Here is a 23832-nt window from a genome sequence, read left to right as displayed (position 1 = left end):
GAGCTTCACAAGGTAGTTACAAAATATTTCCCTTGGCGATTTAATTTGTGAATAGAGCAAATCATAATGAAGCCGGTCGTGGTCAAGAAGCAATAAGCAAAGGGACAAACAATTTCCAGCATGCCATGTAACTGTCATGTTGTCCCTACAAACGCCTCATAATTGGTTAGTACAGGTGACAAAACATGATGCACAGAATCCTGCTTCACTCAGGGTTGTTATGAATTTGATGGGAGATTCAAAGTTTTTTGGGAACTGGAGCATTTGAGCCTTAACATATTAGCCAAATATCTATGATGAGAGAAGAAATGCTGAACTCATTGCTGAAACACTGACCAGTGAAGGATGGGGTGAGGAGGGCAGGTTGTTCAAGTTCAGATTTTTTGCCTTGAGAAAGTATAGTATCATATTTACTTATTTTTATTTATTTATTATATTTATATACTCCTCTCCTGTCATGACCCCCCCTGGTTCATGCCATCCTGTTCCCGGCTACTCTTGCATATTTTACTTTCTCAGGCCTCTTCTCACCCAAGGCCATAAAGCAATAAACCTGTCCTCTGAGATGTTCCCTCCCTTCCTGTTCTCAGCGGGCGAGGAGGCCCAACAACTGTATCAATCTCACTGTAAGTGTCCTTGCGGAGACAGCCAAATCTCAACAATGTGCCATCTCCCCGATAAGGCACCTGGCCATCTGGTAGCCTGAGAACAGAGCCCCCTTTTCCTCTCTGCCCACTCTCCCGCCAAATCTCCTGCGCACCCCTCCCTTATTTGGTGTACCCTATATCTACCCCACCCGTTTCACTTGTACTTTGTTATTATCAAGATCTTTGCTTAGGAAGATCTTGGCTTGCTTTAGTTTTCTGTGGACTTTGCCTAATAAAGCTCTTCTTGGAAATTTGCAACCGACTGTTGGATTTCGGATGTGCTTTCACTTGGGACTCCACAGGCTGGGCTCAGCCTGATTCCTGACAAATTGATAATAACCACTTCTCCCTGTTAATCCATCCGTTGGTGCGCCTCGCTTCCCATGGCCGCGGCAGCCCCGGAGGACTCAGGGTTAGACATCGTGGAACAGTCCCCGGACGGGGGCCGGCAACGCCTGATCATCCACGTTCCCATCGAAGAGCGGGCGGAGGACGGCGCCACCACGGTACCGTTGACCACCCCTCCAGACGCCGGAGCCGGAGACGCCCCCCCCGACACCGAGGACCACCGATCCCCGCCATGCCAGAGCCCCACGAAGGGGTCTGCGAGTGCGGCGGGGAAATCGCCCCCACCCTCCCTCGAGGAAGAGGACGAGGACCCTCCCAGCGACCCAGGAGATGCGGACCATCTGGTCGAAATGGGGCGCCAGGTGGGGGTCGACTTCACCAGAGAAGGACCCCAGCAACTTGTCCCGGTAGAAGAACTCGAGAGCCTGATGCTACGCGTGGGGGACCAACGACGAGAAAACGAAGCCCTTCGCCGGGCCCTGCGCCAAGCCGAGTCCCGTCGGGAGCATTGGAGCGCCCCCCCCGACTCCGAGAGGGAGAAGAGAGGCCGACTCTCCCTCCCCGCATCACTACCAGGCAATCCAGCTGCCCAGGCCACCCGAGCTGCTACGCGCCCCCCTGTGGGCCCCGCTGTCAAGCCCAAACACCACAGCACCCCGTCCCTGGGGTACGGGACTCTAGACACCGGGGGGACCGCGACCATGGGTCTGATCTCGACGTTCGCTCCCCCCAAGCATCTGACCTACTCCCGCCCAGCCATGACCTGGCTGGAGGAGGAAGATGTCGACACCGGACCCGAGCTCGAGCCGGGACCCGAGCGGGGCGCAGCCTTCACAGAGATCCCCCCTCACCACGAACCTCGTCGGGGGAGGAGGGATGCCTCACCATCACGTTCCCGGCTCGGGGGGCCAGGACCCCGTCACGTTTCTGTCGGGCCCTTGGGGGGAGCCCCCGACGAGGACCCCCACTCCCCCGAACCCGGCCCCACCGCCCCGCGATCGTCACCTGGCCGAGGATTGGATTCATCCGACAGCCCCGAGGAGGGGGACCTATGCTCCGCTTGCCGCAGCCGCCCCACCTCCCCAGCCCCAACCTCAACCGCCGCTCGCCCCGCCGCCCTCGCCGGTCCCCCTGCAGCCACCCAATCAGCCGAACAACGGGGCCGCCCGCGGCGGCCGCCACGACAATTTGGGGGGCCGGAAATTCAAGGTGAAGTTCGATGGTACTTCGGAGAGACTCACCTATTTTTTGATTATGGTGGATGGCTTCTTGGCGGAATGGGGCGATACGTTTACGGACGAGGCCGATTTAGTGCGCACGCTGGGCTGCAACCTAGAGGGCAAGGCAATGGACTGGTGGGTCATCCAGTACGAGAGGGGGACGGCGGCAGCCACCTCCTTAGAATCCTTCAGGGCCGCCCTCCGTACGGCTTTCCGCGACCCTTTCCGTGAACGGAAGGCGACAGAGGCGCTAACTAAGCTGAAACAGCGGGGGAGGCCCCTGATGGACTATGTAATTGACTTTCGGGCCATCTCGGACCGAATCACTACCTTAAACGAGACCCAGATCATCAACGCCTTCCTGGACGGCCTGGACCGCCCAGTGGCCGACGGAATTTTCAACCGGGGGCCACCGGAGGACGGGGACCTCCAGCAGTGGATCGACGCCGCGGGGGTGATCGAAACCAACCTCGCGAACTATCGCGCCTACCAGCGTCGCCAGGAGGCGGCCCGCCTGCTCCGTTCGTCACGATCCGACAAGACCCCAAGTGCCCCGAAGCTGCTGGCCTCACAGCCTGCCCCAACCAGTGCGCCAGACAGAGAGAGGCGTAAGCAATCGGGACTCTGCCACGAGTGTGGGGGGAAGGGACACTTCGCCTCGGTGTGCCCGACGCGCCTGGCGAAATCCAAATCCCCCTCCCAGCAGGATAGAGGCCAGCGCCCCCCGGACAAGCGCCCGGCCGACCGCCAACGTCCGTCCGACAAATCGGCAGGAAAGTCCGGGGGCACCCGGGCGCTCCTCGCTCCTGTCTCCCCCGCGACGGAGGCGGAGATTTCCTCCCAGACCAGCCCCGAGTCCTCCCAATCGGACAGCTCGGGAAACGAGGACGGTCCGTCATGCCGGGCGCCCCTCGGCGGACCCTCCCTGTCGGCACTCCGGCGCCCCCAAGACGAATCCTACCCCCCATCCTCCTCCCGGCGGTACTAATCAACGAGGAGGCCGACACCCGGGTGGAGGTCCAGGTCTGCGTGGACTCCGGCTGCTCCACGTCTCTGGTGACCCCCGGAATCGCGCGGGCCCTCGCCGCCCGCCAGGAGGACCTGGCCAAGCCGATAATAATGCGCCAGGTGGACGGCGCCCCAGTTGGGGGGGACGCCATTCGTCACGCTACCAGCGCCCTGGCCCTAAATCTGGGGTCCCACTGGGAACGAATCTCCCTCACGGTCGCCCCCGTTGCCGGCTTCTCCATCCTACTTGGCATGGACTGGATGGACCTTCACCGCCCCGAGATCGACTGGGACGAGAAGCGCCTCGTTTTTTCCCACCCGAACTGCAAGCTGCACTTCTGGTATCGGGACCAGCCAGACGCGCCGCCCGTGGCCGTCGCGGGGACCGTAGTCCCGTGGTCCGAGAGCCCGGCCATGCTCAACCCCTGGCTGCGGGCGATGGGCCTCTACTCGGACCCCGATGACGCCATCCCGGCCTGCTACCGCGATCTCGCCGAAGCTTTCTCGGAGGAGGAATGCAACCAGCTGCCCCCACACCGCCCGACGGATTGCGCCATCGAGCTGGTGCCGGGGGCCAAACTCCCGAAGGCCAAACTCTACAACATGAGCCCGGCAGAACTTCGGGAGCTTCGCGCCTTCGTCGACAAAAACCTGGCCCGGGGTTTCATCCGCCCGGCCACTTCTTCCATGGCAGCGCCTGTCCTGTTCGCCAAAAAGAAGGACGGCACCCTCAGGCTTTGCACCGACTACCGAGCGATCAACGCGGTCTCCAGGGTCAACGCCTACCCCCTTCCCCTCATCAAGGACCTACTCAGCCGCCTGGGGGAAGGGCGCATCTTCACCAAACTGGACTTGCGAGACGCCTATTTCCGGGTCCGCATCGCCGAAGGGGACGAGTGGAAAACGGCTTTTAACACCCCGTTGGGACAGTTCGAGTACCTCGTCATGCCGTTCGGGTTAAGCGGCTCTCCGGGCGTGTTCATGAACGTTATCAACGAAGTTTTGCATGATTTACTGTACCGGGGGGTGGTGGTTTACCTGGATGATGTGTTGATTTATTCCCGGGGGGAGGAGGAGCACACAGCTCTCGTCCGTGAAGTCTTACGCCGCCTGGCGAAACACAAGCTGTACGCCAAACTCCCGAAATGTGAGTTTCACAAACCCCAGGTCGACTTTTTGGGCTACCGGGTTTCGGGGGAGGGGATTGGGATGGACCCCGCGAAGGTCCAGGCGGTCCTCGATTGGGAAATTCCCCGGACCCGTAGGCAGCTTCAATCCTTCCTCGGGTTTGCCAACTTCTACCGTGACTTCCTCCCTGGGTTCTCCAAGGTGACCCTACCCCTCACCGATCTCCTAAAGACCAAAGGGAAAGGGGCCAGGGATGGCCGTCCGGGGGCACCACTACCGTGGACCCAGGACTGCACGCAAGCCTTCGAACACCTCAAACACCTGTTCACCTCCGAGCCCATCCTGGCCCACCCGGAGATCGATAAGCCCTTCGTGGTGCAAGTCGACGCCTCCAACGAGGCGGTCGGGGGGGTTCTCCTCCAAAGGGGGGAGGGGGGCAAGCTCCGGCCCTGTGCCTACCTCTCCCGCAAGTTTTCCCCCACCGAGCGGAACTGGCCCATTTGGGAAAAAGAGGCGGCGGCGGTCAAAACCGCCCTGTCCACTTGGCGGCACTTCTTGGAGGGCTCCCCCATCCCCTTCGAAGTTTGGACCGACCACAAGAACCTCGAGGCCCTGCGGAAACCCCGCACGCTCAGCGCGAAGCAAATTCGGTGGGCGGACTTTTTTTCCCGATTCGATTTTACCCTAGTCCACATCCCGGGGCGCAAGAATTTCATGGCGGACGCCCTCTCCCGCATGTTCCCGGGAGAACACCGCCCTTCCCGGGTGGACACGGTCTTTACCCCCAAGCAGTTGGGGCTCTTGGCTCAAACCCGCAGCCAGACCAAGGCGGGGCACCCGTCCCAGGGCCCCCCCCCGGGTTCACCAGGGCCCCCCACGGGGCCGCTCTCCATTCCCCTGTCGGAATTCCGGTCGGCCCTGGGCCCGGACCCGCAATTCGCCAACCTCCGCTCGCAGCTTCGTGCCCACGAGGGGGTCTGGTACAAGGGGGAGCGCCTGTACGTCCCCGCCTCGATGCGCAAGACCATCCTGGAATTGTGCCACGACAGCAAGGCGGCGGGCCATTTTGGCTTCCTGAAAACTTGGGGGCTGCTTCGCCGCCAATTCTGGTGGCCGGGGGCCCGCCGGGACGTGGGGAAATACGTCGCTGGCTGCCCAGTGTGCCTTGCGCACAAGCGGGGGGTGGGTAAACCCCAGGGCCTCCTTAAGCCCCTGGAAATCCCCGACCGCCCCTGGGAGATCATCTCCATGGACTTCATCACCGACTTGCCCCCCAGCCAGGGGAAGACGGTGATTTGGGTGGTAGTGGACCAATTCTCGAAGCAGGCGCACTTCGTCCCCTGCCCGGGGTTACCCACTGCGCAGCGCCTGGCCGAGTTGTTCGTCACCCACGTGGTGCGCCTACATGGTTTCCCCCGCAAGGTGATTAGCGACCGGGGGGCACAGTTCGTCGCCAAATTCTGGGGGGCCCTCATGGACCTGGCAGGAGTGTCTAGGGGGCTAAGCTCCGCGTACCACCCCGCCACAAATGGTCAAACCGAAAGGGTTAACCAAGTGCTCGAGCAGTACCTCCGCTGCTTCCTGAATTACCATCAGGACGATTGGGTTTCCCTCCTGCCCCTCGCAGAATATGCCTACAACAACGCCCCGCACTCAAGCACGGGAAGGGCCCCCTTCGAAGTGGTTCACGGCTACGCCTCGCCCCCCTTCCCCACCCTCGTGAAGCCGCCGGGTGATCCCACAGCCTCCCCGCCTGGGGTGGACGAATGGGCGACCCGGGTGCGGGAGGCCTGGGGGGAGGTAACGGAGTCCCTCACGAAGGCCAAGGCTGATTTCAAGAAATGGGCTGACCGCAAACGCCAGCGCCCCCCTGACTATGCGGTGGGGGATGAGGTGTATATCTCCACAAAAAACCTCAAAAACAGGCGGCCATGCAAGAAGCTAAGCTACCAGTTTGTGGGCCCCTTTAAGGTAACCCAAGTGCTAAACGAAGTCGCCGTGCGGGTAGAACTCCCAAAGACCTACCGCAAGGTTCACCCGGTGTTTCATGTTAGCCTGCTCAAAAAGGCCCCCCCCACCTGATAAGTGGCACCCCCAGTCCCGTCCACCTCCCCCCGTCATGGTGGGGGAAGAGACGCACTACGAATTGTCCGACATTGTCGATTCTCGCTTGTTCCGCAAACAATTGCAGTATCTGGTTTCTTGGAAGGGCTTCCCCGACTCCGACAATGAATGGGTGGACGCGGAGGACGTCGCCGCTCCGATTCTCCTCCGCAAATTCCACTCCCGCTTCCCCGATAAGCCGGGCCCTACCCCCATTGCTGCGGGGGCTTGAGGGCGAGGGGGACGGGGGGGGGGCCTTAAGGGGAGGCGAGTGTCATGACCCCCCCTGGTTCATGCCATCCTGTTCCCGGCTACTCTTGCATATTTTACTTTCTCAGGCCTCTTCTCACCCAAGGCCATAAAGCAATAAACCTGTCCTCTGAGATGTTCCCTCCCTTCCTGTTCTCAGCGGGCGAGGAGGCCCAACAACTGTATCAATCTCACTGTAAGTGTCCTTGCGGAGACAGCCAAATCTCAACAATGTGCCATCTCCCCGATAAGGCACCTGGCCATCTGGTAGCCTGAGAACAGAGCCCCCTTTTCCTCTCTGCCCACTCTCCCGCCAAATCTCCTGCGCACCCCTCCCTTATTTGGTGTACCCTATATCTACCCCACCCGTTTCACTTGTACTTTGTTATTATCAAGATCTTTGCTTAGGAAGATCTTGGCTTGCTTTAGTTTTCTGTGGACTTTGCCTAATAAAGCTCTTCTTGGAAATTTGCAACCGACTGTTGGATTTCGGATGTGCTTTCACTTGGGACTCCACAGGCTGGGCTCAGCCTGATTCCTGACATCTCCCCTGTAGCTCAGACCAGTTTACATAGAATATAGGCAAACCTAAGGGAAAGTACAGAGTAATTCACTAGTTGTCAGATAAACATCAAATAAACAACAGTAATAACATATAACAGTGATTTCCTAACAATTCAAAACTGGTGCTAGTAACGTTAAACATATAACTGTCACCCCAAAGGCTGTTCAGTTCAGGATTCAGGCCAGGGAAGGGGTTCTGAGGGGCCCAGTAGATGGTGTTGGTTTGGTCAACCTCAACCAAATGCCTGGCTTCTTCAAACACTACTTTCTGTTGTTATCTCCAGCTTTGTATGAGAACTTCTAAAGGGTCCGTGAATTCCAGGTAGTGCTTGAGATAAACAATCGTTGGTTATTAAATTTTCCATGGTGAAAGAGGACGTTGCTTCTCTAGGGTCCTTTTCACACAGGCTCTTGAAACTCACTTTGGCTTCTGAAGGCAATCAGATTTTTTTTTAAATTCTCACATGGGAAAAAATATGAAAAGGTTTTGGAAAACCTGGATTAAAGCTTCATGAACTGCAAGAAGACATTTTAGCAACAAGGCGTGTACCACCTTCAGAAGCCAAAATGGGTTATAGATGCCCTATGAAAGGCACTTACCTTAGCATTCCTTCATGCCCTCCATGGCTGTCCTGCCCCAAATAGGTCTCAAGCTAAGTAGTCTGCATGTGGCTTTACTACCATCTTCCCTTTTCAGCTTCAGAGTAACCTTGTAGGATCAAACAGCCCAGCAGGAACTGCATACAGCACAATTATGAAAAATAAGACATTACAAGGATAAAACTGTTTCCAAACAACATTGCCAAATAGTTTCAGAATAGCAATGAATAATGGCTAAAGATAATGTTATAAATAATTATAACTCAAAAGGCCACCAGTTAGTGCTTGTTTTTCAGCTAAATGCCTTTTTCAAAGAATCATTAACTGAAGCCAAAACAGATCAGAGCTCACACCAGCTGCAAAGGGTCAAAACTGGCTCCAAGGTATATCAAGATGACCAAATTTAGACTGCTAATAACATAACCGCTTTCTTGCATCTTCTGGTAGATCTTGGCACCATGCTCCTACTTGAGATTCAGTGTGGTGTAGTGGTTGAGTCAGACTCTAATCTGGAGAACCCATTTTGATTCCCCACTGCTCACCCTACAGCCAGCTGGGGGACCCCTGGCCTAGTCACAGTTCTCTTGGAGAGCAGTTCTGTTAGGGCTCCCTCACAGGATGACTGTTATGGGGAGAGGGAGGGAAAGGGGGCTGTAAGCCACTTTAGGACTCTTTTGGGTAGTAAAAAAAAAACAGCTCTTCTTTTGCTATGTTTAAAGTCCTGGGTGATGAAGTCATCTGCGAAACTTGAAAGCTCACATAAAATATTGTGAACTTGCCCTTCATAAGATAGCTCTCAGTGGCGGTTCTGCAAGACTGCATTCTGTACACTTCCAATGATATATTTATTTATATTTATATACTGCTGCTCTCAAATGTCTTGCAGCAGTTTATAAATTCCACGAATACAATAAAATCCCCTAAAATCACCCATTAAAACTAAATTAGAACAATAACATAATATCAGATGGCAGACAATAAAATATTACCACTCACCTCCCTCCCTCACCCCCCCCCACCCCTGTTCAGCATGAGACTGTCGCTCTCTATCTGGGAATGAGGAACTCAGCTGACAACACCGGGTACCGCTCTGGCCTCAACCATACGCCTAGCAGAAGAGCTCCCTCTTACAGGCCCTGTGGAAAGCTGACAAATCCCGCAGGGCCTGTAGCTCTTCCAGGAGCTCATTCCACTAGGTTGGGGCCAGGGCCGAAAAAGCCCTGGCCCTGGGTGAGGCCAGGCATATGTCCCGGGGGCCTGGGACAAGAAGCAAATTCATACCCACAGAGTGAAGAGCCCTGCAGGGGGCATAAACATATAGATGCATGAATATACGGCAGAAATAACAAACCTACAGTTTTCCAAGTATCCCTAATGAAACAACTTATACCAGAGTAAACGGAACCATTGAGAAGTTCTCTTGCGCAAGTGCCTGTTGAAATGAATGGGGGATTTACGCATGAGACTGAACAGTATCTCCAAAGAGAATGGACTGCAGGAAAAAGAAGAAAAGCCAGGGGAAAGATCCAAAGGCTATTCTCTTCACAATGAATATGTTGCTGCTTATAAAGAGCTTTTGACAACCCAAAAGCTATTCAATGCTCAAATTTCTATGTAATGAAATGTGTATAATGACCAGAGAAGTTAGATTCATTTTTTAAAAAGAAAGATTTTTTTTTCTGAAGTATTCTCCAGATGTGGAAAATTAAAGGGGGGGGGGAGAGGAGAAACAGATCCAATTTTTATTCAAAGCTCAGTGAGTGCTAGGACAGTACAAAAACCACACATTCAAGCAAAGATAATGTTACTCTAAAGATAAAAATGCCACGGAAGAAGCAATAATCATATAGAGCCGAATTATTAATTTTTTTCCCCACTGAGCCCGCTAAGGTTTTCTTACAGAGCAAGCTGAAGTTTAATTCCATTTAACACCTCCAGAAGTTAAAAGGCAGCTCTTGAGACTGCGCATAATTTTAAAATTAGCCTCCGTACTTTTTTTTTTTAAATATATAACGTGCCCAGAATAAAAGCAATCTTCTAGTTTTTTACTGCGGATGGAAGAACACAGCTCTCTCCTAGTTTCAGGGTACATTAAGGTGGGGTTGTTATCTATGCCAGGAGTAGTCAACCTGTGGTCCTCCAGATATTCATGGACTACAATTCCCTTGAGCTCCTGCCAGCAAATGCAAATGCTGGCAGGGGCTCATGGGATTTGTAGTCCATGGACATCTGGAGGACCACAGGTTGACTACCCCTGATCTATGCTAAACGTACTATGCTGGAAGTCTCTGGAAGTTCCCTGAGCAATGCAGAAAACAGCATCCTCCAGCTGGCTCACTATCAGCTGCTGTTATTTTTTTTTTACTTTCGTCTAGTTTTGCTTCTGTTGTTTAGTAGAGTTGTTGGGTTGTCATGGTTGCTTAAAAAAAACCCTTAGATCTGGTTTAGGTCATTTTTATAATTTTATTGTCACTGCTCTGTTATTGTTGTTGTTTAAAAACAACAATTCAGTGGCTGGCCTTTGATTTTAATGTTTGGTTGCTTCGTAGCTTTATCTTGGTGTAAGCTCCCTTGGGATCGGGTTGCCGATAGACAGCAGGTGCTTGGAGAGCTCCCAGAATCACAACAGATCTTCTGGAGGAAATGGCTGCTTTAGAGGGCAGACTCTGTGGCATGAGGTCTCTTCTCTGCCTAAGTCCTGGCTCCATTTCCAGGAATTTCCGAGTAGTGTGTTAACCACACTTTGGGCAGATATTTTTCTGGAGACGAGACGAAGTCATGAAGAAAATATTCAAAAGAACATACAGATTTGTTTATATAGCTCTGACTTTTCTGTCATCCCGTACAGCTAGTATTTAAAAAGCACAGAGGCCAAAGTCATACAAAATGTCAGTCATTTCACATGTTGGTTATTCAATGACTCTAAATCTGAGGCACAGCTGTTAGAGAGAACCAGTCCCTAATTACCTTATTTTCAACTTAAAGGTAAAGGTAAAGGTAAAGGTATCCCCTGTGCAAGCACCAAGTCATGTCTGACCCTTGGGGTGACGCCCTCTAGCGTTTTCATGGCAGACTCAATACGGGGTGGTTTGCCAGTGCCTTCCCCAGTCATTACCGTTTACCCCCCAGCAAGCTGGGTACTCATTTTACCGACCTCGGAAGGATGGAAGGCTGAGTCAACCTTGAGCCGGCTGCTGGGATCGAACTCCCAACCTCATGGGCAAACAGCTTCAGACAGCATATCGCTGCCTTACCACTCTGTGCCACAAGAGGCTCTTATTTTCAACTTATATGAAGGTTATCCACAGTACACCTATTTCATGGTAGATAAGGCTGTGGGACTCCTCTGGAGCTCCCATGGACCCCCTCTTGGTTGGGAACCCACGTTCTAGGGCTTAACACAGGCATGAGACAATACCATGGTTTGTTACAACTGGTATTTGTGAAAACAGAATTCCTCTCACCCATAATAAATAAAATAATTCAGATTCTGGATGGATCTGAGAAATGCTGGTGCTGATCACTGCTTTTGTTCTTTCCTCTGCCTCCACCACGTATCCTGACTCCTAATCCTGTCTGCACCATGTTGAAGTTGATTCTGGAGAGCAAGCCCAGGTTAAGCCAGGTCCTTCACATGTGATACTGTAGGTTGAAGAGGTCTGAGGTTAGGTAAACCAACTTCATCTAGGACCTCTTATCCTACCATATCAGAAAGCCAATAGGAGATTCCCATGGCTGAATGCCTCCCCAGATAATGATCATCCCCATTGTATAGATAATGAGGCACTGAGGAAATCATTGCATGGTAAATTCATGGCTGATATCTGATTGGAGGCCAACAATTAAATCAGACTCGACAGTGTGTATGCCCCTCCCACCTGCTGTTGTTGAGAATCCATGTAGTCAGAAGGACTTATGTGCTATTGTGCCTGGTCTTGTTTAATTACTTCATTAAATTAATTTATAAAGCTGGCATGAATGAGGCTCATCCTCATTTCCAGTTTTGGACTGTATGCTTTTCATTCCTTTATATGCTGTCATGGAGTAGAAATGAGCTTTTTTGTGTGTGAATATGTTTGTTGCTTCTTCTCCATGGAGTTTCCCTGCTCTTCTGGCTTCACATGGCTCTGAGAGTTCAAGGAGAGCTCTGAAGCTTGGTTCCCAGAGGGGAAAGGGACCTGGGGGGGGGGGAAGGTGACAGAAGAGGCTATTTACAACAATTTCTGACATATACTCACGACTTTGTTTCCCTCATTCATTCTTCCTAGGTTCTATAACCCACCATATGTCCAACTGTATGGCCAATTCTGCACAGGCAGAAAAGTCCAGGCGTGCAATCTTATCATAGCAGGACTAATCCCCACTTTCATATGACATCGCCACTGGGGCCTAACGTGCTTTAAGGTGCTGTTGGCCCAAGTTAAAGGAATGTGGATATTTTCCACATTTCCTTAGCCACCCCAGGAGCCAACAAAGCCTCTCCAGTGGCAGGCTCATGTGGATGGGGGAAGGACCAAGCCTGGCTCAGCCCCCTCCTATGGTGACCTGGAGGGGCCTAGAAATGCCCATTCGGTTCTGCTGTGCTTCTCAACACTGCTGGGGCTGATTGGGGCATTGTTTTGTTTTTTGCAGGAAGGTGGGATTGCGTTCTCACATAATCCCACCTTCCTGCAACCCTCCCCGCCACCCCTGTACAACAGAACCTTTCAGCCACAGCTGTGTCTGCCGGGGAGACAAATTTCAGTGGGGGACTGGGTGCCTTGCTGAAATGTGTCCTCTGTGGGGACACAGAAAGCTGCTATGCACCACCAGTTGCCTGGTGTGGCCACCACTGTGCAAAATCAGCCTATGTAAGTTTCTGTACCCAGATAAAAAACTGGCAAGTGACAAAGCCATAATGTCGTATCTCAATTTCCATCCACACTTTCCTGTAACAGAAGACCAAAGAAGGGAAGTTCACACTGGCTTGGCAGCCCTGATTCAGTTTCTCACATGATCAGTGCCAGCATATTTTAGAAGCACTCTGTGCCAAATCACACGCAAAGGTATAGCCCCCTTTGCAAAAAAAAGCTGTGTCATTGATGACCTGAAAGGTCTAAATAATCAACATATGTACTTACTAAGGAACGGGTGGGAAGGAAGCATGTTTTCCTTTCTTAAGCAAATATGGAGTCAAATTGTCTTAAATTTGAATAATCTTGTACTGCAAACGTGGAGCCTGAAAACCAAACAGAGAATGACACGAGCAGGAAGATAATTGTGTTTTTCTGCCCTTTGTAATAATTTCCAGATATCCAAGTCAGTACACTCCAGTCACGGACAGGGGTTGGATACTTCTTAGTCCTGTGTTTGCTGTGTTTGTTTCCACTTGTGACAGAACTTCACTGACAGGGAAGATGATGCATCTCATTATTTCAAGGGTTTAGGCTTCACAGCAGTTCTCAAGGAAGTGAACACCTTGAAATGTCATGACCTTTTCTAGCAGAGAAAAAAATGCCAACAGAAAGAGGGTAAGGGTGGGCAAGGACGGTGGGAGAAATAGGGGCACTCAAAGTGATTTTCAGAGAGGGCAATTTTTCCATTACGACAATATGATTTCCTGGGGATGTTATTGTCAGGAGAAAGGGGAAAAACCTTTACAATATCAACCAGCCAGTACTGCAAGACTGAGTCAAGGATTTAGATAGTATATTAACAAGGGGAAAATATTTCTGCAGCCATCAATTTTCATTGACCTAAACAGAGTCAAGATTTCACCTGAAGACATTTATAAAATAGTGCTTAAGTGTTTGGCCATGAGCCTCAAACCCTGACAAGACAAGAACTGAAGCCTGAGGCTGGGAACCCAAGGGCCCTTTCCTCAGTGGAGCACCGCTGCATAAGTTCTGACTTCCCGGCAGATCTGCTTAGATTTGCTCCTTAGACATTTGCCCGGAAAACGTCAAACCTCAATATGGATTCAGACATGCTGAAGGAACTGAATTTACTTTTACATTACAGCCTAAATTAAGGGGATTCTAACAGATGGAGATCCAGCATTAGCCATCTTACCATGAGGAAATTGTAAATGTTTGAAGAAGAATACGGTTATGCCAGGAAACAAATTCAGCAGTGCTACAGGAGCTCTTCCACCTCTACATAAGTCTGGACCTATTTTACTCTGCTCAATCTCATGGGATATAGTGTTTCAGAGTGTCTGGCTAGGATCTTGGAGACCCCGCTTAGAATCCCCACTTTGCCATGCCCACTAGCTGGGTGACCTCAGGCCAGCCACACATGTAGCCTAATTGTTGTGAGGATAAAATGGAGGAGGGGAGAACAATGGAAGCCACTTGGGTCCTCATTGTGGGATAAGGCAAAGGGTAAGACACTGAACATTGATGAGTCACTGAAGGCCCTTGTAGTTCTTGCTTGGAGAACCACTGGCTGTTCAACAGGGCTTGCTCCAGAGCCATTTTCACTTCCCCGGTCCTCTCCTGCTTCTCTCCACTTGTCTGTGGGTGGTGGCTGCCTTATTCTCCAACAGAATGTGGGAGCAAATACAATTCTGTAAATCCCAATTTTCATGTTTAAATAAGCTGTTTTTTTGCATGTAATACCCACAAACATACTGAACATCATGTGCGAGCCAGAACAAACCGAAAGAGGGCTAGTAATCCCATTTCAGCCATGCAAATAGCAACTGTGTTATGACGTTAGAGTCTTTAAAATGGGGTTGCTAACATGACTCTGGCCAGCAACAGAAACCTAACAGAGTAATCAGACCAGTCCACCACAACCTCTGACTGCCAATTATGCCAATAAAGGTTTCTGTATCTGTATCTATCTCTGATTGCCAAGCATCCAAAGAGATTTTTTTGACATACTGAAGCAACAGCAGTCAAGAGGTTAGCACACTATGGAGATGCGGAATGGTGTAGAACAGTCTGATCCCGGAAGCTAAGCAGAAGTGGAAGGGTGACTGCCAAGGAAGACTCTGTAGATAGACAGAGGGAATGGTTTGAACCACCTGTGCTGAATCACTTGCCTTGAAAAACCCCTGTTGGGGTCACCGTAAGTCTGCAACTTAACAGCACTTTACACACACACATGCACATGCACACACACTCATGCGCATACACACACACACTATGTTCCCGAATCTCTCAACCTGAATTAGATGAGATTTTAGTGTTTTCCACTGATTAGAAAATCTGAGTAGAACTTCAGATGGAAATTATTAGTGAGCCTAAATGAGCACGGTGAACCAACTCAAATTAAAAGTGTGTCTATTTCGGTGGGCAAGATTCACCAGTGAGTCAGGTCCATTCTGCATAAGTTTAATGCAGCAGGAGTGTGGCAAATTGTAATCGCTACTAATATGCAGTTATGCACGACATTGTTCACAATCTGCCACACTCCTGAAACAGTCCCGCTAAAAGCGCTACGTTCTAGCGCTTCCAGGGAAATCCCAAAAAGTGGATTCACCCTCTGGAAAGCGCTACACTCTTGCAAACAATCTGCAACAGTTTCAAAAAAGCTCTGTGTGTTACCATTGTTGCGGTTTCAGCAAAGTCCCTCCCCCTGGATCTCTCCTCTGAACTTCCGGCGAAGTGATCGCCATTTTTTTTCTCGGAACGAGTGGAGAGCAATGAGCTGGTGAGCCTTCATTCACCCAGCAAGGCTTCTCCGGCTGCAGTCCCTCCACAGAGCTGCTTCAAAGCTCCCCTCAAGTCACCAAGCACAACACAGCTCCGTTTGCAAGTTCCCTTTATTTTCGGCCGAAAATCGCGCTCGTGCACGGGGGGGGGATATTTTTTCACTTGGGGGAGTGTGGCAATGATGAAACGGCAGCTCACAGGCCAGTTGCCAGCTAGATGGGTCTCTAAGTTAGGAGGAAGCAAGGAAGCAAGGAATCAAGGCATATTCGTTGCAACGTGTGTTTTTCTTTTTTTTTTAAACCTGTTCTTAAAAGGAAAGGGGCTTTTCCAGAGCATGGTAACAACTGCCAATTGGCTGCTCATTTGATTGACGGCCAGGGGTGGGACAAAGCAAGGAAAAAATTGCTTCCTTTCTAGCAATTTTTGCCAAGACCAGAAACCTGTGGGAAACGATTGAAACGCAACTGGATTCCATTACAAAGGCAGGTTTGCATTAAGCTGAATTCCACTATTTTAAATTTTATTTTTTCTTTCCATAATCAATTTGCAACATTGATCTTGGTGCGGAATGGGCCTCAGTCTAAGCCTGGTGCATGGACTAATTAAGAAGTTTTGTAAAGTGCCCTTTAGCCACCCTGACCTAAAAAATAAAACTGCACTAAAAATTACTCCCTTGCAAAGCATGAAACTGCAACCTCAATCAATCAGTAATCTTTTAGTAAGTAGCAAGAGAATACTATCCATTTTATCAGTTCTTAAAAATTTTCTGTAAGCGAGCTTTGCCTCTAAATTCAAGTTGGGAGTAGCTTAAGAGCACTACAATCCACTGGAACATTTTTATGCATAGCATTTTAAAAAAAATAAGTGGAAGCCATCCACAATTAAATTACATCTGAAGATGTGGACAGGATTCTTGGAAACATGAGATCTACTATCTGTTTACATGACTCTTGCCCCTCCTGGGTGCTACAATCCATGGGGAGTGGGCTGGCCTGGTAGACTGGGTTTTGGAGAGGGGAAATGTCCCCCTGAGAGACTGGGGTTTGATTTTTGCCTTAAAGTAGACATTAGTGCATCCATTCCTTAAAAAAAAAAAAAAAACTTGCTCAGGACCTAAGAGCTGAATTACTACCACCTGGTCTCAAATGTCCCATTCTTCGGCAAAGTGACTGAATGTGGGGAGTTTCCTGAATTAAACAGATTACTAGATCCATTCCAATCTCGTTTCAGATCCGGCTATGAACTGAAATGGCCATAGCTGCTGGTGGTAGCATGCCCTGGAAAGTGGTTACTAGACTTCCTTCTGTTGTTTATGCGTTTTCAGCAGAGTTATTTTATAATTATAAATGTATTTTTTTATTCTTCAAATGTTTTAACTTTAAGCTTGCCACCTTGATGACCTTGATCAATGGAAAGGTGGTCTAATATGTTTTAAATAAATAAACACACACAAATTCAGGATCTTGTGTAGAGAAGCGCATGTGGAATACCCACCGGCTGGGAATATATACGCTAAACACGTGCTCCAAATCCTAGACAGGGAAGTAAAACTGAAGGTGTATGCACTCTATGCATTTAGGATTGGGGTGTCAGAATATACCGCTAATGGTTCATCCGCAAGAGTCATTGTTTGTTTCTTTCCTTAGATGAGATGAACCCAGAAAAGCAGTGAACTGTGCTCAGAAGAGAAAAACAAATAATTAGGTTCTGTCTAGTTATGTTAGAAGCTGCACAGGCCTAGTTCATTATTTGTAAACTTGATGGGCCATGTTGCGCGTTTGCACTCTTCACTGACAACAGTGGCGTGCTGTGAATTATTGTCGTACACCCCATTAAGAAGGGGTAGTGGAATGCCCCCCAGTTATGATTAGTTGGTGGTGGGTGGGGAAGCAAAGAGCACTTAAGAAACTTTTACTTTAGTCCACACACCAAGTACAGTCTGACTCACTTGTGACTCTTGCACACACATTTTACTCCTAATATGGGTGTGTGTGTGACCCATTATGCACGGGGGTTTTAGTGAACATTCGGGGTGGAATGGCGGCGACTGAAATCACTGATAACGCACAGTGCCGGCTGCAACTGGCCGCAGCTTCGGTGTATGCTGCCGAAAAAGCTGCGTTCGCAAAACGCAGAAGAAAGCGCAGCTTCCGGGTGACCGGGGTGCAACCAGAAGTGGCACCCGGACACCCGGATCGCCGCGTGCATAATCGGTTACTCTGGGTTTTGCTGCCGTCACGCCCCGCCCCGTGCATAACCGGTGTGCGTTGCGTCTTCCCCCTCCGCGTTTTCCATGTGACCCGAAATCGCCGTTTCGGCAGCCGTGCATAATGGGCCTGTGTGTGTGTTGGGAGGGTTGCCTAATGGGACTCTTTGGAAATATTAATCCTTCTTCCTTAATTATTTTTACCCAAAAGTAAGTCTCTCTGGTTCAGGCTAAACTAAGCCTGCTGGTTTGCACATCTGATGTAGTAGAGTTAGGATGCCAGTCTCCAGGTGGGACCTGGGGATTCCCTGGGATTATTTATTTATTATATTTATTTTTCATATTTATATACCATGTATATTTATATACCACCTTTCCCAAAGGCTCAGGGAGGTTTACATGGAACTGAGAACTAACAAGAAATATACATATAAATAACTATAACATTAATATTACTAACTGATAATAACAGGGTAACAGTACAACGTTAAACAGTAATAATACTAATAGGTCCAGGAGCAGAATGATGGATTTCGGGGGGGGGGGAGGGGGGGAAGGAGCCCTGCAGATGTTGCTGGTTGTACCTGATCTCAACCAAATGCCTGGCAGAAGAGCTCCCCTTTGCAGGCCCTGCGGAACTGTTTTAGCTCCCTCGCCAGTTCACCAGATTAAGGAAATCTGTTTCCCTGGAGAGAACAGCTGCTCTGAAGGGTGGCCTCCGTAGCATTATACTCCACTGAGCTCCCTCCCTGCCCCAAATCCCTCTCATTCCCGGCTCCAGCCCCAAAATCTCCAGATGTTTCCTAACCCACAGCTGGAACCTTAGGTGGAAAAGGGCTTCAGCTGGTGGTAGACTATTTATATATGTTATAAATAAAAGAGATGTGAAAGGAACCTGTACAGAAGATGAGAAATGGGAGGTGCTCTAAATGGGAGGTGTTCTATTGACAGCATACCAGTGAGGGACATACCTGCAATGAACAAAAGAAGAGAGTTCAAAAGCAGGGATTTTTCTGTGTAGCCCTGTGGTTTGGAACAGGAATCTTGTTTTAGAGCAGAAAAGTTTTGGAAATTGAGAAAAGAAATGAGACTCTACCACACAGGCCACTTAGTGTTGATCTCACCATAGTAGAGAGGAAGAAAAAGCTGCCTAACTATTTACCCCCCATTTCCACGTGCATCTAGCCATCAGCTCCCCACCAAGAACCCAAGGGTACGTCAAGACTGAACCATTTGCCAGAACTATATATATATTTCTGTATTTCTGTATTTCTGTGTTTCTTCTTTGGCTTTGAAAAAGTAGGACACTACCAATGTGATTCTATGTACAATTTTCTGGTTTAAGTCCATAAAAGTCAATGGGCTTGGACTGGAGTAACTTTACATAGGACTGCATAGCGTATTATCAAACGTACCGTGAGAATACCAATCAAGGCAACAGAGATGGTGACAGAAGATGCCCAGAGCACATTGCACTGCAACAGGAATGGGAAGCTGGAAACAGACTAGTATACCTCCCTATGACCCACCAGTGAGGAGGAGGTATTGGCGGCGTATTGTCCATCTGATCAGTTATGATCTGTCTCACAAGCTCTGCTTGTTTTTAACTCTGCCTTCAGAAGTGAGGATGGGGCAAGGAGAGGTAGGACCTTTTCAGCAATGGCAACCGGCTTGTAGAATGCCCTTCCCCTTGAGGCTTACCTGGTGTTTCCTTTTTTATTGTACACACTTGGTCAAAATGTCTCTGCTCACCCAGGCTTTTAATTCAATTTTTGTCTGGAAACTTATTTTAAGCTGTTCATGATCTGTTTTGATGGCATTGTACTTTTATGTTGGGCTGTTTTTTTTTTAATGCCGGATTGTAATAAATATCTTTTACTGTTTTGGTTTTAATTATTTTTTATTTGGTAAGCCACCCCAAACAAATTGGAGAGGTGTTACTAAAATATTCAAAATAAATAAACAAATAACAGGAGGAAATACTGATTATTCAACTAACTTAACTGCATATTTCTTGTTCTCTCTCCTATCTCTAACACTAAAAATACCAACCTCAGTGTTAAATGTGCGAACATCCATATTCTAGGACAGTTTTTACATCCCTCTTTTGCTTGAGGAAGTCCTCTGATAGCAAAGATAATGGTCATACTATGGCTATCTTCATAAGCTTTAAGGGTCAGTTCTGGAATTTTAAAAGAAGCAATAACCATTTCCTCAGAAATACGAAACAACTTTTGCAAGCAACGCTTCCAGTGTTGGAGCACTTCTAATTTCTAGCCATTATGCTGTTATTGCAGTTACAATAAAGTTTCAAACAACTCCAAGAGAACTCTAGCCAGATCTTCAGAGACAGGCTATCCCAGTTTTTAGTATTCTTCATTTGTTGGGCAAAACACTGAACAAAATGACACATTAGATGCTGACCAACAAGTTAAATATAATGTGTTTTCATTATGTGTGATTTCCCCCTACTTCAATGCATGCAAAAGGTCCAAATAATCTCGCTGCAATAATTTGTCAAAGTCTTCATAGTGGAAATCCCCCCGCCCCCTTCCGATAAATCATTTATTTTGAGGAGTTGCTTCTCTTAAGGTTCTGCTAGGGACTAATATCATGTGCATAAATGGAACAGAAAAGACAGCCAATACAATCTACTTACAGTGTGTTCCCCCAGGGCCAGAGCTGAACAAATTCTGGGGACCAGAGATCCTTAAGGTGACCACTGACCTGAGCACACCATTCACACCATTCTGTTTCATGCTTAATCCAATGCTCCTGAACAGCCCCTCTTGAATGTTGCCTGGAAAGGCAACATTCAAGAACTGGAAAACAGCCACAAAAATATCCCTGTATGTTTCACTTTGGCTCACACCCATGATGACCCAACATAACTGCTCAAAGAATAACTAATAAAGAAAAGGGAGTCACGCTGAAGACAAAGGATTAAGCCCTCCCACCCCAAATACAAACAAATATTATCTATAGCTATAGAAGACAAGGATCTGGAAGATGTAGGCTTGAATCTCCACACTTCCATGGAAGCTTGCAGGGTGATGTTGGGCTAGTCACACACTCTCAGCTGAGGCTACCTCACAGGGTTGTTGTGAGGAGAAGCTAAGGGAGAACAACAGAAGCCACTGGGAAGTCCCCATTGGCGAAAGACATAGAATATAAATGAAATGAACCAACTGAAGCCATGTTACTAGTCAGAATCCCAAAGGCAATAGAAAAATCTACCTCATGGGAATTTGTATGGACACATATAACTTCTCCTTCCTATTCTACAGTGAAGTGGTGTCTCCTTGCACAGCTAACTACACCAGGACATTTCAGTTCCTTACTGATATCTAGCCATGCAGTCCTAAACAGAGTTATACCATTCTAAGCCTATTGATGTCATTGGGTATCAAAAACTCTGTTTAGGATTGTGCTGCAACTCCTAGATGTCTAAATCTTTAGCAAAGTGTCTCTAACAGGATAAATAGAATTGAAGAACAGAAACTAGACACAAATAATTCCCTGATTAAAAACATTAAATATTAGCCATCAGTATAACCCCATCCTCAAGATCATTCAGATGTATTTTTAATATTATTAACATCTTTCTGACTTCCTTATGAAAAAAAATGAAGTTGGTGCTTTCGTTTAAACTCAGAAAACGCAACAAAATTTGCCTCTTGTGGCATTAGGGAATATTTGCCATTTCACTTGAGAAGGCCGCTCCAAGCAGGGATTCGATATTCATCCGCACAGTGAAATTTTAAAGAGACAGAGTCCTTTTGGGCTGGCTCAGGAGGCTGAAAACCTTTGAGGTATGTCAGGGCTCTGCAGTTCTTACTATTATCCATATATCAGTTCTATTTCTAGTTTTTAATTGCCCTACGGCAGTATTGGGATTGGTAGGCAAAAGCCACCTTGAAAATCGAAAGGATTCACAGCCATGTCCTAGGCTGGCAGTCACTGTCAGCTGACATTGCCTTTTTGTATCTGAACAGCACAGCGTATGTTTGCCCTCCTGAACAGTTAAGGAAGGTTTACTTTCTAGAATACATTAGAACTGCATTAGGGAAATATATTAGGGAAATATACATTAGGGAAATACATATTGTTTGAAGCCTCCTTCTGTTTCTGAATAAAAATCTTTATTAACATAGAATTAATTGAACTTTAGCTGCACTTACAGGACAGTACTAAACAGAGTAGTAACACTTTTGAGTGCTCTCTCTCTCTCTCTCTCTCTCTCTCTCTCTCTCTCTCTCTCTCTCTCTCTCTCTCTCTCTCTCTCTCTCTCTCTCTCTCTCTCTCTCTCTAGCTGTCTATCTATCTATCATCAGACTTATTGCCCATCACTCTGGGCAAACCAGCTCATGGCGGGTTACAAAACAGGTTCCAATATAAAAGTCCCCAATAAAGCCCCATTAAAACCCAGTTAAAACACAATGATACAATATAGCAACATAAGCAACATGGCAGTAAAAATAACCCCATCCTACAGTGGTGCACCTGCCTGGGGAGGACAGTAATGCAATAACTGGTTGCGACCAAATGTCACGTGTCCTTATTTCCCAAACAAGCCAAATGCGGATCCTAAGTGATGACCCTGAACCTGGCTTATTCACTTGCCTGTGTGCTCCTTCCCCTCCTCCTTTTTTCCTGGCCTTCTTTTTTTCCTGGTAGAGTTTGAGTTTGTAGCATGCATAGCTTCCAAAGTCCTCAATTTAAGCTGTTTGTTGCGGGGTCTAAATTCTGGCACTTCAACAAACTGCTCTACAGCTGCTGTCCAAGGTCTGAAACAAACTCTTTGCAAAGGGTGACAAGTTTTGAACTAAACATGGCCCGGACTGAACCTATTTACAAAGTATTTTCCCTGTGTTTTTAGCAGCAGAAGCCTAAACCTGCTTATTTAGAAGTACGCCCTTCTGTATTCAGTGGAGCCAACACCTTTCTTAGTTCTCACAAACAGTAGATAGGAAAGTAAGCCAGTATTTGCAGAATTTCATTTCGGACAGCAGATCGACATTCCCACCCTTATGCCTCTGGAGACACAAACTTCCTGGCACTTCCTGCCACTTAGAAAACTAGGGGAGAATATTAGGCTGTGCTACAGAAGGTACCTGCTCTGAGACCCCAAGTTTTAATGTAAAGTGATACAGACCAAAGAGAGCTTAACCTCCTTTTTGCTATTTCTGAGAATTAGGCAAGTGTTGATAAATTTGATAAATTTGAAAGATTTTGGCTTGCACATGGGATGGCAGAGGACAAGGCTCTTATATTTTGTACAATTGAACAGAAGACGAAATCTAAGCCAGTTATCACTTTTTTCATCTTTGAATTCCAAAACAGTCCCAGTTAAAAATATCAGGTAGTGGGTAGTATGGAAGACCTCTGCTTAAGACCCTGGAACCCCATTGAAGGTCTGAGAAGATAAATAATAAATAAATCTTTATTTTATAATCCAACTTTCCTAAATGCTCAGGGCAGGTAATAACATGAATTATACTGATAATACTGATCTTGGTAGACCTCAATTGTATAAGGTAGTTTTATATGCTCAATGCTTCATGTGTAAAAGGCTTCTGTCTCAGATCCTGAAGAGCCAGTGTCAGCCAGAGTAGACAACAAAGGATAGTTACTCACAGATGGATTGTTCTAGTCTGACTTAGATGTGATTGAGAAGTGGGACTGGGAGGGGCTTCCCACAGCATGATGGTGCTTCTGTCTTTTCTCTGATCTTTCCCTGCAATGTTTTAAGAATCAGGACGAGGCCAATCTGGCACTCATGTGCATGGGAGCATACACATTGTTCTGGTTCCACCCACAATTGTACCATTTTTCTGCCCCATCAGTGTAGCAACCACTACCCTGCCTGCCAGACTTCGTAAATAGGTTCAGTCCCAGCCATGTTCAGTTCAAAACTTGTCTCACATTGATACCTTGGACAGCAACTGCAGAGCAGAATTGTAAAAAGGGCTCCATTTAGACTCCACAACAAACTGAGCTTATTTAAACGGAATGCTACAAACTCCAGCTCTACTTGCAAAATAATGATAATAATAATCTGTTGTTTCCTGAATTCCTAGCTTTAATTTTTTTAAAAGAAACAAAAATTTAGGAGTCTT

General features: G+C 48.1%; 1 protein-coding gene across 1 annotated transcript; it reads left to right on the top strand.

The window, feature by feature from the left end:
• The first annotated feature begins 1423 nt into the window (after nt 1-1423).
• Nucleotides 1424-6433, top strand: LOC143820025 (uncharacterized). The gene is made up of 4 exons (XM_077302393.1): nt 1424-1924; nt 2454-3023; nt 3239-5537; nt 5979-6433. Exons 1-4 carry the CDS (start codon nt 1424-1426, stop codon nt 6431-6433), a joined length of 3825 nt encoding a protein of 1274 aa, XP_077158508.1.
• The last annotated feature ends 17399 nt before the right edge of the window (nt 6434-23832 follow it).

Source organism: Paroedura picta, chromosome 10 (assembly GCF_049243985.1).
Source record: "Paroedura picta isolate Pp20150507F chromosome 10, Ppicta_v3.0, whole genome shotgun sequence".
NCBI classification, from domain to species: Eukaryota; Metazoa; Chordata; class Lepidosauria; order Squamata; family Gekkonidae; genus Paroedura; species Paroedura picta.
This window is presented reverse-complemented; position numbering and strand designations above follow the sequence as displayed.

What these genes read in the sequence shown, in the direction of transcription:
- LOC143820025 (XM_077302393.1), top strand. Translation starts at nt 1,424, where the DNA reads ATGCTACGCGTGGGGGACCAACGACGAGAAAACGAAGCCCTTCGCCGG. An exon ending in CAGGACCCCGTCACGTTTCT is followed by an intron (nt 1,925 to 2,453) that starts GTCGGGCCCTTG and finishes CGTGAACGGAAG; the next exon opens with GCGACAGAGGCGCTAACTAA. An exon ending in CCCGGGCGCTCCTCGCTCCT is followed by an intron (nt 3,024 to 3,238) that starts GTCTCCCCCGCG and finishes GTGGAGGTCCAG; the next exon opens with GTCTGCGTGGACTCCGGCTG.